A 14,236-nucleotide genomic window follows, 5' to 3' on the forward strand; every position below is an offset into this window, starting at 1 on the left:
TGAACACAAATCCAGTGGCCTCTGGCAATGGCTTAAACTTCTGGTTGCTTTTTGACCTGTGACACTGAATGTCACAGGTATATATGGTGGCAGAAAAACATGGTTCCTGTTCACGTTTCCCTTCATTCATCTTTAAACTTGGGAGGAAAAACTACATGGAAAGCTAAATAATGCTATACAGTACTTTGGTTCTGAAGAAAATGCATTTTGTACTGTTTCTTAAAGCCAATTGCTAGCCATGCCTAAGTTCTTCTTTGTTATAAAAAGGTATTCCTGAAAGCAAGCAACAAATACCAGGAATGGAGGGATACACTGCAGTAGCTACTCTGAGTCTGAAGCTCGTCAGCACTACACAAGGGGAATCAATTATTCTCACAAGCAGAAAAGGAGATATTCAGGGAAAATCTGCTGTTGAGGAGAGCTGTAAGCATGACCTTGGACAGGGGAAGATGAACTACTGCTTTAATCTGGATGAACTGGACAATGTACTATAAAGTACGATTGCTTTAAATTTGGTGGAGGGGGAATGAAGATAGGCAGATTTAATCTATGATTTGATATTGTGTGATGCATTGAAAAATTCCAATTATTATTCAAACTCTAAAGTTCCATAGTCAGACTTCCTTAAAAAACAAACAAAAAACCACACAAAAATCATATAACCTTGGTCAGCTTTAGAAAACAACAAGGGCTTGCCCTAGTTAATGTAGTAACACAAGCCACTTCAAGAAAGTTGGCTCTTAAGTAATTTCCATTTATAAATTCTAATGCAGCGGCTGGTAACTGATGTGCTGGAACTACAATGCTGCAAAACTCTAGCTCATGCCCCTGGCCATGTTTGTTAAAACTCTAGCACCTCAAAAACTGAAAAGCATTATTGCCATCAGAAGTCATGTTACCTTTATGATCCAGAATTCAAATTTTTGATTTCTACAGAGTAACTTCACCTGTGCGATATTACAGTTTGAGCACATGAACACTGATAAACCCACAGATTTCATTGTTTACATGAAAGAAATCATCATGATGAATCCTGTTTTCCATAGTGTGGCTAAGCTGTTTCCACGAGTAAGGTAGAAATGCTACAGTAGCCAAATCCTCAAGATGATAGAAGAGATTAATGAGGTTTATAACTGGGTGTCACATTGCATTCCCCTTTTGCAGGGAAGATGTAGAGTATCTGAAAAGCCAAGGAAGTTAAAGGACGGCTTCTCCTTTTCTGATCCTGATGCTATTCCCTCGACCATGAGTCACAAATTCATGAAAAAATGAGGCTTTGTTAACTTCAGTCCATTTGTAACTACTTGTTCGGCTGCTGGGCTCTCCTGCACCGTCACTGCACAAAGACTACATCTTTGGCTCTCTCTTTAGCATTAAATACTCCCATATTTCACCCCCCCACCATCCCACTCCCTTTCTCAATTCCCAGCTGGGCCCTGGTGGGCCATCTTCTGAATGTCTGCTATCAGTCATCTATATGAGAGTTGAGATGGGCAAGTGGGAAGGTTCTAGCACTGCATGCAGGTTAGGCGTAAAGCACCGAGAGGAACGCCTAAATTAAGGACCTCAGAAATCACCACTTTGTTCAGAAAATGCTTTCTTCAGCTTGTGAACCAAGAACCAGCATTACCAGCCTGGAATGTATATAGCTATCAAAGCTGTAAGAGTTGTAATAACCAGGTGATTTTCTCAGGTAGCAACCCTCTCCCAATACAGAGAACAACTGCGGCACCAGTCACAAGGAAATAGAAACAGTATCCCTTGCTTTTTCTTGTTCCCCTTTCCAGCATTACTTGAAACCGTGGGGATGAGGCAGCAGATACTTGGATGAAGGTGTTTTAAGTGAGAGTGAAGGAGGAATAATGGAGTAAAAGCCCTGACAGTCTCCTGCATTGGTCAGAATTTGCAAATCACTTTGCTCTACTCTAGGTTGGTCTTTACCAAACTTAATCAAGTGTGTACACAGAAACCTTCTCACTCTGTTTGCTAAAATGCATGAAGGTGAGTGCATAAATTGTAGTATTCCTGTATTTTCTTGGTAACTGACAGTCTAATACTGATTTCACAGCAGTAGTGGTAACTGACCTTACTTTCTTTAGGAAAGGGGAAAAAAATTAACTACATTTTTGTGAAAGTACGTTCACATACACTGCTTGTGGCAAATTCTATTTTAAAATACTTTGCACACCTTCTGGCTACAGTGAAGCTGCCTGAGGCATCTAAAAATTAAAGCTGATATCCTGTCAGGTCCTAAATGCAATTTACTGCCTCTCAGCCTTGAAATAAGACCCTTCAGGTGTTTGGTCTCCAAAGGTGGAAACAAAGCAAAGCGCATGATACTTTTGTAGGAATCGCAACTCATTAAGTGCATTCACAGTGGCTAAACGTCAGCCTGCGTGGGACTCCAGAAACCAACCAGCTGACACGCAGCAAGAGATGCCTACTGCATGGAACTGCATGGAACTGCCGTGCAGTTATATCACGCTATGGACACTCCTCTCTGCCTTCAAAAGGTTTCATCAGTGAAACAGGAACATGTTCCTTGGTGTTTCTCAATATGCAAGCCTAATTCATATTACCCTGAACGCAAGCTAAGGATGCCTAGTAGGATAGCAGTCAGTCTTGCTGCGGAGATGCAAAGAATTCTTTAACTTCTGTCCTTTACCAACAATTGCTTTATGTCTCATTGTTTAGCAGGACAGTCTAGCTGAAAACATCAAATACATCAGTGTCTTACATACGCAAGAGCTTTACTCAGGATACTTTGTCATGTGGAAAATGAACTTACAGGTAAATGCAGAAAGTGATATGAAATGGCATATTTATTAGAGATTGAAAATTTGAGATCAAATGGGACTACTGAAAACTGGATAGTCTTTGGTGACCCTCATGGGAAAAATCAGCTGCAGGACTGATGGCTGGGAAATAACAAGATTTGCTGAGTTCAATTGGAAATTAAACAACTATTGAGTAAAAAATGTTTGGTAGATGCATAGCATCAGAGTGGGAATACGTCAGTAAACCAATGCAATTTCAGTAATATACTGAGTTGGTATGAATATTCTGTCTTCAGTCCTGTGGGCTCCAATCTTATCTGCCAGTACCTACATTCCACTGGCTGGTGAGGCCTTGCTGATCAACAGGACAGGAGAGTTGGCAGATGGTAGCCACTTGGCAGTTCCTAGTTTGGCAAAACCAAATCCAAAGCAGAGCGCAAAAGCTTGGGCATCTGGAGCTGCCTTTTAAACAGATGAGGCTTCTCAGCCTGAATGAAACACAGCTGCTTCTTTTCTACAGTGACTGGCTCTAGCTCTTACAGAATTAAGTAGAAAGCAGCAACTACCGAGTCCTGTATTCTGTACTTTAATTCCTCATATAGGGAATTTTCCCTACTACACTGGCTTCCTTGTTCTTGATCAGGGTTTTCTTCTTATCTCCTAAGTGCCTGATGATTAATTATAGAAGATAATAAGCAGATGATGACTGGAGATTAGGCAAATGATGGGATGGCTTGCAGTAAACTGTCATCAAACGGGACAGAGCCTTTCCTCCTCCCCTCTTCGGGCTGAAACTGAATTATCCCATCACAGGCATCCAGCAAAAGAAACCCTGTGACTCTGGAGCCCTCTCTGCTGTTTAAGACTGTGATGGGATCCCTCTATTGAATCTTGCACGATCAGTTAAAGAGCAGTCCCCAGCAGTCTGTCCCACTTTTCTGCCCATGGTTGGGGGGAAATAGGAAATCAACAGGCAAACATGTTAAATGCTGCAGCTTAAAACTTCTGATTGTTATAACATAATATAAAAAACCCCACTTATAATTATATATAACTACACTCTGCATATGATTATATACGTATCGGATACATATTTATAATTACATACACTATACGTTAATATATAAGATGAATATAACTGCCAACTGATGGTAGCTTATGCTGCTATGCTACAAGCTGTAAGCGCTGGAGAGCTGACACAGCGCCTGTGTGCTGCTCTTCCTAAGGGGCTGATAACTTCCAGCAAATGAAAGAAACAGACAGTTGCCAATAGTAACTCCTTAAACTACAGATGCTCATCAGCAGGAGCCCTTAGAAATCAATATGTGTTTTTTCCCCTGTCAAAAGAATAAGTTCAGATATGAATCTAAACATTGCACTCTATTTACAAAAAAAAGTAGTATTTTATTATGGAATATAAAAATGGCCTAATATATAATACAGAAAGTAATATTGTAAGTATTAGAAACATTTTAAAGTTATAATTAGACTCCTCAATTATGGACAAACCTGACTGTAAAGCAGGTGACATTTTGACATGTATTGACACACACTTATTCAACTCTCAGGCCCAAACATATAAGCCAGTAAACTGACCAGCTGTTTGCTCCTAAGTACATTAAATTTAAACTTTCACTGAGATTTAAATCTAATCTAATCTAATCTAATCAAACCTGGCATTTGAATTTGGTTACCATAACACAACTGATGCATATCAACTTGTTCAGCTTACGAGCCTGAGCCTTCATTTTAGTTGAAACTTCATGGCAATGTGGTTTTTTTTTTTGTCTGTGGTTTGTAGCAAGTAAATCTGAAATTTGTAAGCTTTGCATAAACCACACACACACACACAAGTGTAAATGTGAAAGCTTTCCCTCCACTCTATCTTTCAGTCTCCTTTTGGAATAGAAAGGAATGAAAAATCACAGAGCAAACTTGAATATCTGGATTTTGTTTCTTAAGCAGTATCCACAATTAAATATAAGATAGCGTTCTACCCAATTAGCTTCTCCCCTTAATCAGTCTGTTTATTGATGAAAACTGCTACTTTCCTCATTTGTCCGTAACTATGTGTCCATTTAAAAAAAAGCAAAGCAACATTGAAATTCCTTTTATAATAGCACTGGTGCTATTATACTTAAAGCTGGAAAGAGCTTTGAGCTGTTTCTACTAGAACACATGTTAAAACTGAGGAGCACTGTGCAGCTCTCCTGCTGTACATTGACTTGGTGACAGAGGGATGAACATGGCACGGTGCGCACAGCATGTCACCCTTGGCACCTTGAACCTGTCTTACTGGTAAGGGAAAACCTGTTGTAATACATAGAGCACTCAAGAATATGAAGATACAACTGGCCACGTGTCTTACTGACACTTTAGTTAACAGGAACCATGCAGCTAACAGGAGCTGGTGTTTGGAAGTGTATCCCTAAAGCACTGTGATCTGTCCCAGCTGAGGCTGCTTGAAGAGGAAGCTGAACTGAATAGCGTAGTTCACATAACTACTGCTGTAAGAACTGATTGCTCCTTCCCTGGTATAAACAAACAAGTAAGTACAGACTATTCTGGGTCATTTTTAGTGACGGTGAGCTAGGGAGCTTTTACAGTGGTCTCTGAGAAATTGCTTTCTCTGACCAGCATCTTGTATGCTCCTCATGCGGTGATCTTGCTTCAGCCACATAGAGCCAGCCATGCTTCTACCCCAATGGCAGCGACTTAAACGAGGGTGCTCGCAGCTCTTGTTAAGTAAGACATCACTTGCCTTCCAAGCCGACTCTGAGACATGAACAGACGCCACTCCCAGTCCCCTCAGAGAGTTAAAAGTCCCACTTTCCCTAGTGCTGCTTGCACAATCGATGGCCTGCTTTCAACTCAGGGCACGCAACTTCACCGACTTGCGCAGAGTTAGCACACAGACGTGTGCGTGAGGGCACGGCCGTGACTGCCACGTGGCGTGGGCAGCAGCAGGTGCAGCGAAGGAGCTTGTGCCCTCCCAAAGGAGCCCTCTGCTCATCACTCTCATATTGCAGGCACTAACGAACACGAAATCAGCCTGGAAAGCCTTGCCGCTCAGAGGCAGATGACCAAACGCTAATCCCGTGCCTGCCAGCAGCTAACATTAGCCAGGGAAAAGGATCTCAACTGACTGCCACTTCTGTGTCATCACAGAAGACTTAAGGAAGAGCCCAACTGGGAAATGGAGACGGAATTAAAATTAAAAAAAAAAAAAAAAAAAGAGAAAGATAATTTGGCAGTAGCTGTGCCCTACAGGCTGCCTTGGAAACCCCCTGAATTCTGCACTGTGGTGTCCGAGCTCAGAGACACTGCCACTATTCTAAGAAAAACCCTTGCTGACGCGCAGCCTCTTTGGTGTTACTTCTGCCAGGGAAGGCAGGGTTCCCTTGAGTAGCTCGCTCCTCACACAGCATGCCCCTCTGCGCACAGCTCATGAGCAAGGGAATGCTCTCCCCTGACAGAGCAAACCTTTGCAATGGAGAAATGCAGTAATTTAGCACCTGGACAAATTATTTCGGGATTTCTGCGCTGTACTGAGGCACACACCAAAGGGATGTGTGCTACAAATGCACCAGTTTTCTTTCTTCACTTAGTCTGTGTCTTCACTTAGTTTGCAACTGTGCAATGATCTCAGAGCTGAATTGTAGGATCATCTAAACAGGTCTAGCATTGAACCAAAATGTTTAGCTCTTCAACAGTCTTATCTGGCAATGGCAGCAAGACTGGCATTTGGAGCAGTATCTCTACTTATATACAGAAAGAAGCATTTTTTTCCAAAGTGCCTACTGGCAATGAAGTAACAAATAACGGCAAGCAGCATTATGCACGCTCTTTAAGCTGAGAGTAAATTACCAAGCATGCCTTATTTTCTAAAATTGGAACCAGTCCCTTAATTGTATGGGCAAAATTCTTCAGCTGAGTCCCTCCCCTCTGCTATATAAATTTTACATTCAGCTACATAGCCACAAAACAGGGCTGTTGGAAGGAGTCACTGCTTAGTTACAACAAAATCCACATCAATATGACTAATCACATCAGCTCTTTTACATATCGGGTGTCTAGTGGCTTCTATTTACAGCCTTGCAACTTGTCTACAATTTTTTCACTAAGCAATACAACTAATTCCCATTTTTTGAAGAAGCAGCTTTAATACCAGCCTGATGCTTCAAAGCCATGAGGCAGCACTTATGATCACACTCGGCAGAACACATTTGCATGCTGCCCAGTCAGCCTGGGAAGGCTCAAGTGCAGCCTTTCAGATCCCGTGAAGATTTAAAATAAAAACAAAGTTATGTTTCTTAACAGAACTATGCCTTTTTTTTTACTCTGACCCAATACTGCCACTGTCAACAAGGGTGAAAAAGTGCTTCTGCTGTAGTAATACTTTTACAGTACTTCTTGTGCAGGCATGACTGGTCTGTGGAAGGATGCAGGACATTTTTCTTCCAACTCTATGAAAAAGCATGTCTTCAATGACTGGGAAGTTTCCCAGGGTTTTACGCTGGGAGGGTACTTTCCTGCATGGTCGCTGCTCATACTAAAAGCTTCACTGTTATTTTTCCCACTGGTTAATGGACTTCCTTTATCTTTCCATCTTCTGGAATCCTTCTATAGATCATCCACTGAAGAGTGGATTCACATGGCATGTTTAAGTATTTGACTTGTTCTGACCTCTTGGTCAGCCTGGGAGCCTGTTTCCCACTTTCCCTCTGATCCCAAAGAACAAGGTGTTACCAACAGTGATGCCACTAGCCTGACTGCCATTCGTTGCAGGAGAGAGCCTCCAGAAAAACACAGCAATCACCGATGGCCACGGGAGCTCAGCTACAATGACCTGGCTGCAACAGAGGCAAATCTGAAGTCCAGTTTCTTACAACTTGTGGCACATAATAACTTGAGTCATACTGACGTCTTGTGTGCTGAAGCATTTGCAAGCTCAGGCCCTCGAACCAAACCGAGTCTTTAGAGCTCATGTGTCTAATTTTTCCGCTCTGTTCATTGACAAGCAATCCTAAGAATCTGTCACTCGTAGGCAAAAATAGAAACAGGACAGGAAAAGCTATGAACCTCAAAAGTGTTTCTGGTATTTCAGTGCAGACAAATCTCTCATGATGAGCTTATGAAAGAACTGCCCTTGAAAGTACTATGGAGAACTTTTGGAAAAAAAATCCTGTAAAGTTACAAAACAAAAGTCTATTGCAGTAATTAAAAATTACTGCACCTGCAGAGGATGGTGATGGTAATGTGAGAAGCTCATGATTTATCAGAACTTGAGTAAGCTGATAAATGCCCAGAAGGGTTAAGAAAATAGTCAGTTCAGAGAAAGCTTTGAGACGGAAATAGTGTTCTCAGAACAATTTATAAAGAGGAAAGCTTTCCCCTTCATGGGTCTCTAATAACACTGACAGACTTCAAGGGAGGCTCCAGCTGTAGAGAACGTAACCTTGGCTTGGCACAGCACGCAAGAGAAAACCTCAAGGTGTGTGATGGTAGATAACATGAAAGCTGCGGAAAGTCTCCAGACAATGGCCAATTCAATGGCCAATTTCCTACATGCTGCAGGAAATACAAGTTAGAGCAAGAGCTGCTGGCCTCTAAGCCACAAGAAAAAAAGAGTTCAATCTTAAATCTAGGAAATGAATAGACAGAAGAGATGCCACATTGGCTCATGAATCCTGTCTTTGATAGTGGCCAGTTGTAGCTGTTTAGGGAAAAAGTATAGGAAACAAAGAGCAGAAGAAATCTCCTAATTCAGCTATGATGGATTGAGTTGCTTCATTTTCAACTGTGAAATAAGACAGAGAGTACCATATCCCATTTTCTCAGATTGGGACAAGGGGGTGGGGATGGTTACAAATACTGCATGCTTGTGTACTGTAAGGTTTCCTTTGATGTAAATTAGTTTCCCTTCATGCATAGGCCATGTGTGACTTGGTCAAAAGGCTCTACACTACAAAGAAGGGGAGAGAGAAATTACGTCAGCCCTTCGTTACTCAACACTAAATTTGTGAACGTGGGGAGAAGAGAGTTACAAAGCAGCCAGCTACCTCACGGAAGGTTCGCAACACTGGGGATAAAGAGAAAACCTGCCTGGGGTATCAACAGATTCAATTTTAGGACTCTGAGCATCATACCCTAAAACCGTTGCAGCATTTCTCACTGACTTTTGTAGTGTGAGGAAGGACTTTTTCTTCGAGAAGCTTATTTTCTAGGTTCCCCTTGGCTTTTGTCCTGCTAGTGCAGGTACTGAGGAGAGGAGCTGTCATGGCCCTGAGGACACCGCCAGCCCTGACTGTCCCTGCCCAGCCCTCGGGGCTCCCCCACCCTGCCCAGGCCCAGGACCCCCTGTCAGCCCCCCAGCGCCGCCAGCCCCTCACCCAGCGACACCGCAGCAGGGCCGGTCTCCAGCTCCCCACAGCCCTGCCCTGCCCGGCCATGGGCCCCACCGAGCCGGGTCCACCCGCGGGCCTACCTCCCTGCTCGGCCTCGGCCCCTCCCCAGGGAGGTGCCTGATGCCGGGGCTGGGGCTGCCCCGGTGCCCCCCGGCCACCCTGTTCCTGGCTGGGGGTGGGACGGGCCCTGGCTGCCAGGCCCTGCCATGACTGACCCTGGCAGTCCTGGCGCCTGGTGGTGCCCTGACAGGAGCCAGCCCAGGACTCCTTAGGGCACCGTGCACGGATCACAAATCTGCTAATGACTGTCACAGGCAGAGGTGTGGTTGCTAGTGCAAGTCCACCCCGAGTGGCAAGCGGGTGGCTTGACCAGCTCCAAGCACTGATGTAAATCCATCCCATGTAGAAACAGAAGTTGCATTTACTCCGGTCATCTGCTCCATTATTTGCTGTGATCCCCACCACCTGCGTGAGTTTTATTCCACAACTGCCTGTTTGTTGCTAAAAAGACCTGTGCAGAAACAGTTTTTTTGGGAAAAATGCACGGTACGTATGTGCGCAAGCTGGTTGAAACGCTGCAGGCTCAGCAAAATTTCTCCGTGAATGTCAGCCCCTCGCAATGCTTCCCAGCACCGACAAGGCTTTAGATCCTTTTGTCCGTGTCAGCACCGTCTCTGAGATTGCCTTTTTTAGTTCATTTTGAGAGTAAACAAAACCAACGTGCATGAAATTACCCACAGCGTGGAAGACCAGTGCCATGTGAGGCGGCAGGGAACAGATTCTGCAGTTTCGACACGTGCTGCCTTTCCCACCGTTCACAGCAAACGCTGCCCGGGGCGGGCTGCCATCCCACCGCACATGGGACAAATGCAGTTTTTCATTTTCCTGACGCGCTGGTTACCAGAAGTTTTGTTCATTAAAAAAAAAGAGAAAAACAGATATCTTGGATATCTCTTTGCACGTGGAGGCTGACTTGAAATGAAAAGTAGTGAGAAGACTTAAATAAAATAACTCTAGCCCGTAAGATATCCAGCCTAAGTTAATGACAGCTGATTTTCTTAGTACGCTAGTACCATGGTCACACTCTCTTCTCCAGATAAAAGCAACAGAGCTTCATAAGAAAAGACAACTCACCTTTCTTGAACTGCTAGTGCTTTTAGCATTAGGTAGAGGAGATAATTTTCTGGTTGAGATGAAAGCCAGAGAGTTGAACAAAGGTTTCTTACCGTTAAGGACAATGCCATGCAAACAAAAGTGAACTTCTTGATATGTGTTGCTGTGACGGTGCTGTTGGTGTTCACCAATTTATTGCTGGGGTTATTCTAGGGTGAGAGAAAGAGATAACGAGCATTAGCTTGGCTCCAGACAAGCAGGAGGCTGACGGCACCAGGATCATGTGTTGGACCGGACTGTCTGTGCGCGTGCATGTCTGTCTTTGCTTGTTTGCTTTTTAACCTAGAGCTTTCTGAGTACTTTGTACCACCATAGAATATTTTCCGCTTAAACTGACAGCAACTGCTCCTATGGTTACTGAGGGCTGAGTAATCTCCCTACTTTTCTGCGGAATAAGTCCTATTTAATAAATTCAGCTTTGAAAAAGGGTGGTAGCTCTTTCTAAGGAAACTCCACGTGATTTTTTTTACCTTAGTTTAAAGTTTCTAGCATGTTTTCACAGGAAAAATAGGATTCCATTCCTTTTTACCACAGAGTGGTACCGAATCCATATGCCAATGCAAGCATCCTTACTGATCCAATTAGACAAGTAGGTAATATAAACAAAGTTCCTGGAACAGCTCGCTCCGTTAATGCAGTTTAATGAACAGAACGTAATTAGGACTATTAGATGTTCCACGTTGAACACGGGCTCTGTACTCACATGGCAGCGAAGTTTTGTTTAAAACAACAACAAAAGCCCTCTTCCAAATGTCTAATATAGCAAATGAAGCTGAAGATTTAAAATTGCCCTTAGGGAACACATAAAAACAAACTAAATGGTCTGTGAAAGGAGAGGATGGGATATCAAAAGCAGGTCACCATTAGGAGCCCTGTAGCAGTAGGCTGTTGTGTCATCTCTTGCATTTACCCCAGGGCTGTTTGAGATACACAAGTATGTGCCCACGCGATAAAACCTATACCATAAGATGTAGCACAACATTTATTCATCCTTGATGTAACTCAGGTAGAACAGCAGTATCTGTCACACAGTCAGCCTCTTTTACTGAAGTTATTCGTAAGAGAAATAGGAACTTATGCAAACACATCTTGGGAGTGGACAAACCGAACATGAGCTCCGTGAAGGGTACACCATTTCACACACATTCAAGTAGTTGATGGAATTTTGCAATTTAAAGCTTTTGTGGTGATCAGTGCAGCGACAGCACCTGGACAGCCCCTCGCTCCTGCCTAAATATCTGCTTGGAAGTTTGGGTGCATGAAGATGCACGCAGGCAACCCAGACCCTGAAGCAGGAAGCTACTCCCACGTCTGCCCTTTTTGGGAACAGAGAGTATGAAAACTCTCTGTAAACATTTTTTCATGCATCTATTCTTATTTCTTGTGTTTCTGAAGAAATACTTTGTTACTGTTATTTTTTATATACGTGAGGATAGGCCTTGCTTACATCACCTACCAGTGTTTAAATGAACTCTGCTGCATGCCTCAACTTTCTAACAAGGCTAAAATAACAGAGAGGAAGGAAAGCACACCCAAATCCAGCCATCCAAAAGGGCTGTGAAGAAAAAGGGCTCTCATTTGTTCCTACCTCGCTGCTGCTAACTCTGCCCTTGCTCTACTGCGCCCTTTGCTCTAACTCTTGACCACACGCTCTTCATTCCTATCTCTTGCACACATTTAGTTCTTGGATCAAAACACTATGCAGATTATGGAGCAAACAGAGTATCCATTCCCATCTATTAATCAGATAAATAGCGTTCACAAGTCTTCTCACAGTCGGTGTTGCTGCTCTGAATCAGACGGCACAGTCCATTAAGAGTAAGGGCATTATCACCATATAAAACAGCAAACAGAGCACAGAACTAGGAAATGCCTGTTTTCTTTCAGAAAATCAGTAGTAACCCTTAACCTGATGTAACTGCTAGGCCACGAGGTTGCTCTGGACATAGAGTCTCATGAACGACTGCAGCAGGACACTGCATCTCTCTTACAAACGTGAACAGAGGTAGTGATTTCCCAGTGAAGACAAGAATCTGACTTCTCCAGTAGAGCCACTGAAGAGGGGCACACTGTCTGGATCCCAAATCCCATCAGTGAGTTAGGGCGATGCAGTGTGCTTCTGATGGCCATCAGCATTGCCAGCTTTCTGAGTAACTGACAAAAGAAAATGAGAGTTTGCATGCATGCAAACTGTTTCAGCATCTGAAAATCACAATGGAGGCTTTACAGAGTCCGGAAATAAAAAGTGCTTCTATCTGGACTCTTCTGAGAAAGCCTTAGCTTAAGGAAACAAAGCTTTTGAAAGGCACGGTGACACGCGAATGACGTGTGACTGAGGGTAAAGCAATTCTCACAGCAATCTAAAAAAACCCACTGTGGGTTTCTGGTTTAGTATTTATTGTCTGAAAGGTACGGTGGAGGCATTTGCACAGATGGTTGCCAGGATGAGATACCCTTTATACTGTTGCTGCCTCACTTAGCACATTTTATGCCAAACTGCTCTTAAAACATGCAACCAAAATCCCCATTATATACTTTTTTGGCAATTAGACAAACTGTACCTATCTGTGCCTTACCCTAGCTTTTTCTTCCTCACATTCGTTAACAAGACATCTATGAGAAGCCTTTCAACTGAAATAAACAAACAGACAAATCATGGTCTAACCCTCTCACCACTAAAGTTGTCAGCACATCTTCCACCAGCTAAATGAGACCTGAATTTAGGAGTCTTAATTGCTGTTAATTTTGCTTGGCAATAGTGCATTTGATGATTGTGGCTCGTAGCAGATGAGATTAGCAGCCCCTGTGTTTCCTGTCCCAAACCATTTTTATCTTGCAGTTTATTGGTTTTGCATCTGCAGTTCCTTTTCAGCAGCATGACCTCTGAGAAAGCCTGCATGTTGTATTTTATCCGACAGGTCAATTTAGCTGTACACAGGCAGGTTAGGAAGTTATGACTGATTTGACTTTTCTTTGTTTTGTTTTTAAATTCTTCTTGGAAATGTGATGGATTGTATCAAACAGGGCTTGCTTCAGTTATGTACATCCCTGAGCAAGCAAACATATTTTTCATCAGTATTTGGAACCAGAAATTTCAGTACTAACTGGTAAATAAAGGGAAGGAGAGGATCTGGCATTTGAATTAGAGTGTCACAGGACATGACTGTTCTTTACACAACATATGGACTAGTGAGTACCAGTTCTAAAACAGAGCAAAAAAAAAGAGTCTAAACAAAATTAATTTTGGTTATATATTTACTCTGTTCTCAGTTCCACAAGCAGTCCTTGCATTCTTACATAATTACATGATTTGCCAACAAAAATCTTCATAGTCTTGGTCAGCTAAGTCAGTACTACTAAAATAATGTATGTTATCTGTGTTACGGTCAGTCTATGAAACAACCTTTGCTAAATATTAACATCAGCAAATGAACCCAAACCCATTTGAGAGATACCGCAGAATCTGGAGCAGAGACGTGAGCTTGCTCATTCACTGATGGACACTTTGTGAGAAATCACTTCATTAGCTAAGTAGCTACATCATAGTAACTAAGTGAAGACTTTTTTTAATCCTTAAAAATACAGCACCTATCTGTCAAAAAGGTAGCTTAATACCTTGTAACACAGAGCTAAGGTTGAAATCATAAATCAGACAACAGCTTGAAGCCACCAAAAACCAATTCATTTTAACTAGGGTTTTAAGAAAACCTTATCAATGGGACAAGGGACAATAGGCATCAAAAGCAAAAGTAAAGAGAAGCAAGACAATAGATGGTCATTAATACAGCCCTATTTAATCTTTGGTTGGTTTATTTGTTAAAGAATCTGTTACACTTCATTACGGAGCCACGAACTAACTTTCTTCATATTTGCTTGGCA

The 14,236-nt window shown here is 42.7% G+C and overlaps 1 protein-coding gene across 1 annotated transcript in view; it reads right to left on the reverse strand.

Moving 5' to 3' along the window:
- Positions 1–14,236, reverse strand: part of ANKH (ANKH inorganic pyrophosphate transport regulator) — a 104,135-nt gene that overhangs the window by 14,050 nt on the left and 75,849 nt on the right. Inside the window, exon 8 of the mRNA XM_075142483.1 lies at positions 10,411–10,506. Within this exon, the coding sequence (XP_074998584.1) occupies positions 10,411–10,506 (96 nt within the window). The remainder of the gene's footprint in view (positions 1–10,410; positions 10,507–14,236) is intronic.

The sequence above is a fragment of the Calonectris borealis genome, chromosome 2, assembly GCF_964195595.1.
Source record: "Calonectris borealis chromosome 2, bCalBor7.hap1.2, whole genome shotgun sequence".
Taxonomy (NCBI): domain Eukaryota; kingdom Metazoa; phylum Chordata; class Aves; order Procellariiformes; family Procellariidae; genus Calonectris; species Calonectris borealis.